Genomic DNA, 4499 nt, shown 5'->3' on the forward strand with positions numbered 1-4499 from the left:
GGGCAGGCATTACACTGCCATTGGCTGTATATCAGAACTATATCATGGCAAAGGTAGAACTACTACAACCTCAGATAAAAGGGTTTGCTGTTAAATTAAAACAGTATTTAAAAGATAAAGGTGCAAAGGAAAACTGGCATGAAAACAGAGTTAAAAGAATCTACACTTTACAGGTGAGTGGCCAAAAGGAATTTTCTAATGATATTTATTCTGTACCAATTTTAAATTATAGGTAAAGATTACTATTCAGCATCCTTGATTGCGACGTTTTTCAATATTTTTTGAATAATAGTCCTTTTTAGTCAATTAAAAGATTAAAGTAAAAGAAACTCCCTAGCGCACATTTTTTTTGTTCTATGAAGAATTAGAAAAACTTTCGAAAAGAATACTTACGATATGAACATTGCAAATATCTGTTTTCTTTCCCAGTTCATGTCTGTACATATTTTATTAAAATGTATCACAGAAGGATATTCTGACCAACATTTTGTTTGTTTTTGGGTTGAAGCAAAATAAAAACAAGTAAAAAGATAAAATATACTATAATAAAATCCTGACCTACCTACCCTATTTTCAGAGGCCATGTTATTGGAAACACACAATTATTTTTTTTTTGCCTTAGTACTGGTTTGTATGATTCAAAACAGTCCTTGTTCATCATTTTCATAATCTTACAGATGAAGAAAGCTGTCAAGAATTTTTACATTCGAGATAATTGTCATCCTTTCAAAGCCTCCATTCTCATTTGGGTACAACTACCAATGTGGATCTGTATCTCCTTTGCACTCAGGAATATGACTGGAGTATTTCCCGGAAAACTAGCCCAGGGTAAAAACTATATTGTATCTACAGTATTGTATACTTTTCTCAGAAGAATAAGCTTGTGTAAAAATCGAGGAATTATTTCTTGTCAAACTCATTCCTGGAGAACTAGTCCAAAGTTAAAGTGGCCATATGGATGAGGATTGGGGTATTTATTTTTGACTTTTAATTTATAAAACAATTTTATCATGGCTTCCTACTTGAAAAATCAATGTGAAATAAATACCCAATCCTCATCCATATGGCCACTTTAATATGACATTATAGAGGACTGAAAATGAATAGTAGTCTAGGACGCAAAGATGTCTAAACATTACATATATAGACTACAAAGTTTTTGAGTTGGTAGTCTGTTAAACCAATGGAAATCAATAGAAAAGTGTAGCTGGAGCAGTTCACTAAATTTGACTTCCAAGTGTAGTCCTATCGTGATATCTTTAGTATCCCATAGTCTGAACAGTTCCTTGAAAACTAGCCATGAGGTATGTGTCTTGTCAAATCCAAGTAATCTGTAAAATTAGCCAAAATTTAGAAAATAATTTGTACCTAGTCAGTTGCCTCTTTAAAAATTACCCACAATAAATTGTGTATTTAGCCAAAACATTTCCTTGAAGTTAACCCTAGAATATAACATTCCTTATTGTAATCAAGGGGATGTGTTTTCACTAATGTTCATCACTTCCCTTGAAGTCAAAGCATATAAAATTGTATAAGGTTAGCACACCCCCATATTATAGTGAAATCAAAACCCCTTGATTTTTCATTCAAGATGGCCCAAGGCTAGAAAATAATCACCCAGTCAATGCCCAGTTTGAGGAGATGATATTGATTTATTCAGAGCAATGAAAGATACTAGCATCAAGAATTTGAAAATGATAAAGAACAAACCTCTAAAATGTCACGTAGAGATTCGTGTATACAATAAATGATAAAGATTGTAAAGCTAATAAGTTTCTTTAAAGAATAATTTTTGTTTGTATCACTGGATGACAAATATGCAAAAATAAGTATTGACTAAAATGTCTTCTTCAGATCGACATAACCACAATGTACTAGGCACAGTGGTCTTTGGGAACTAGTTGAAGACCATAAAATGTCAATATTGTCTAGTCCTGAATATATGTGTAGGTTTATAGTACAAGACATTGCCATGACTTGCCTCAAATCTATACTGACAGTCATATGTTATTTACTTATTATTTATATCTACACACTTTGACAGATATTGGTGTCCTTGTACCAGCACTCACATCAGAAGGATGTCTGTGGTTTCCCGACCTAACCCAGTCTGATCCCTACTGGATATTACCTATAATGTTAGGACTTACAAATCTGTTGGTGATTGAAATGCATGCACTCCGTCCAACAGAGCCGTCTAAATTCCAAAGACGACTTACAATATTCCTCCGCTGTTTGTCAGTTGCCATGGTTCCAATTGCTGCTTCTTTGCCAACAGTAAGTATTTTCATTATTTCATCTCACAAACAAAGTGTTTAAATAAGTGCACAGGATTTTTTTGCAATCAAATCAAAAAGTCTGTAACTGCTTGTTTGTAGCTACAGCCAATCAGGAAGTCTGTAAGTGCTTGTTTGTCGATATAGCCAATCAACAAGTCTGTAAGTGTTGGTTTGTAGCTATAGCCAATTAAGAAGTCAGTAAGTGCTGGTTTGTAGCTACAGCCAATCAGGAAGTTTGTAAGTGCTGGTTTGTAACTATAGCCAATCAAGAAGTCTGTAAGTGCTGGTTTGTAGCTATAGCCAATCAAAAAGTCTGTAAGTGCTGGTTTGTAGCTATAGCCAATCAAGAAGTCTGTAAGCTACAACCAGTCAAGAAGCCTGTAAGTGTTGATTTGTAACTACAACCAATCAAGAAGTCTGTAAGTGCTTGTTTGCAGCTACAGCCAATCAAAATATCTCTAAATACTGGTTTGTAGCAGCAACCAATCAAACAGTTTTGTAAGTGTTCTTTTGTTGGAATAGCCATTGTGACTTGGACCACTCATCATGTTATACTGATATCCATGTGGTGTTCTCTGTTGCAGGCAATGTCATTGTATTGGACAGTATCCAGTGTGTTTGGACTGAGTCAGAATCTATTACTAAAATCACCCAAATTTAGAAGAATAAGTGGAATTCCAAAGTTATCAGGTGAAAGTGTTACACCATATAAGGACATGTTGAACATAGCTAAAGGCAAGTTGCTGAGGACTAATAAAAACAAGGAAAATAGATAACAAAGATTTGAAGTTTCTCTTGATGTGGTGGATCTGAGGAAGAGGTGGACAGTGATGGAGAAATCATCAATCAAGGTCTGGATTGTCTTCAACACCTACGATCCAAGGAAAAAGAAAAACTTCAAAATAAACTTGAGAATTATGTTGTTGGTGGCTGAGCAGTTAGATTGTGTGCCTCTTGCCACAACAGTCTGGGTTCAAATCTGACAAGTGCAGGCTGGGTTTGATTAAATATCAACCAGTTCTGTATGTTAGAAGGGTGATCAATCAATCAATCAATGCATAGAGTAGAATTTGTGTAGCCCCAATCCTGTACAACATAATGTGCTATGTCGCTAAACAGTAACAATAGTAGATCATTGTAAAAAGTTTGAAAGCTCTTGCTCAGTTTGACCCTACCTAACAACACAGGGTTTTCACAGGTACTCTGGTTTCTTCTGTCTTTAACACTTGTGTACTGCATAAGGGATGATCACACAATGTCACACAAGCTCAATAAGCGAACTTCGTTCATTTAGGGGGTCTGGTGTCATTGTGACTGCTGAACTTCACTTTTGCACTTCTAACCAGATTTCTACAGAAAATTTTCACTACTTCAATGATAACAGTATCATTGTATTTACTGCTGAGATGTTGATAAGTTGATGAAAATTTACTTCTAATGTGAGATATGGTGCTGGGTTTCTGGTAGTATTTTAATGTGTTTACAATCATGTTTTTACATTACATTGATCATAGTTGTGTGACCGCTACAGTTTTCATCATAGTTTACATCATAGATAAACATTTGATGTTGCACTTGTGAAGGTTTTTTAGGGGGAGGGGGAAGGGGGTTTTGACCTAAATGAACGATGTTCATTTGTTGAGCTTGTGCGACATTATGCGATCGTCTCTAAACGGTGACCACATATCAGAGTCTGAATTTGATCTATACATTATGTTGCTATCATTTGCTGGTCAATGATCTTTCACTTAGGAGATGATATAAGAAATTATTGTGAATGATTTATGCAATAAAAGTATGTGTTATCTGTATTGTTTTAACACTACCAAATTACGCTTCAGCTGTGTACTAATCATGGTAAAGTGTGTGTGTGTGTGTGTGTGTGTGTGTGTGTGTGTGTGTGTGTGTGTGTGTGTGTGTGTGCGTGTATGTATGTATGTATGTCTGTCTGTGTGTGTGTGTGTGTGTCTGTGTGTGTGTCTGTGTCTGTGTGTGTGTGTGTATGTGTTTGTATACAGACCACTATATGTAGAGACATGACTCCCCAAGTCCATCTGATAAACTTTTAATATATGCATAATCATCCTTATTTGCATATTGATTAATCAGTGTCATATTCTTTAATTTATACAAGTTCAGGCAAATGATATGAAACTTGGTATTGGAATGTAATGTATGCATTAAAAATAATTTCAGTTAAATATACAGGAACAAATCTTT

General features: G+C 35.0%; 1 protein-coding gene across 2 annotated transcripts in view; it reads left to right on the plus strand.

The window, feature by feature from the left end:
* LOC144452265 (cytochrome c oxidase assembly protein COX18, mitochondrial-like) overlaps nucleotides 1–3829 on the plus strand; it is a 5019-nt gene extending 1190 nt beyond the window's left edge. The window contains exons 2-5 of one of the 2 annotated variants that reach the window (XM_078143328.1): nucleotides 1–173; nucleotides 678–828; nucleotides 2045–2277; nucleotides 2864–3829. The exon at nucleotides 1–173 is cut by the window's left edge and continues 232 nt beyond it. In XM_078143328.1, coding sequence (XP_077999454.1) covers nucleotides 1–173; nucleotides 678–828; nucleotides 2045–2277; nucleotides 2864–3055 — 749 coding nt within the window. In that variant the 3' untranslated portion in view covers nucleotides 3056–3829. The remainder of the gene's footprint in view (nucleotides 174–677; nucleotides 829–2044; nucleotides 2278–2863) is intronic. The other variant, XM_078143329.1, reaches the window with a different exon arrangement.
* The last annotated feature ends 670 nt before the right edge of the window (nucleotides 3830–4499 follow it).

Source organism: Glandiceps talaboti, chromosome 22, assembly GCF_964340395.1.
Source record: "Glandiceps talaboti chromosome 22, keGlaTala1.1, whole genome shotgun sequence".
Lineage (NCBI taxonomy): Eukaryota > Metazoa > Hemichordata > Enteropneusta > Spengelidae > Glandiceps > Glandiceps talaboti.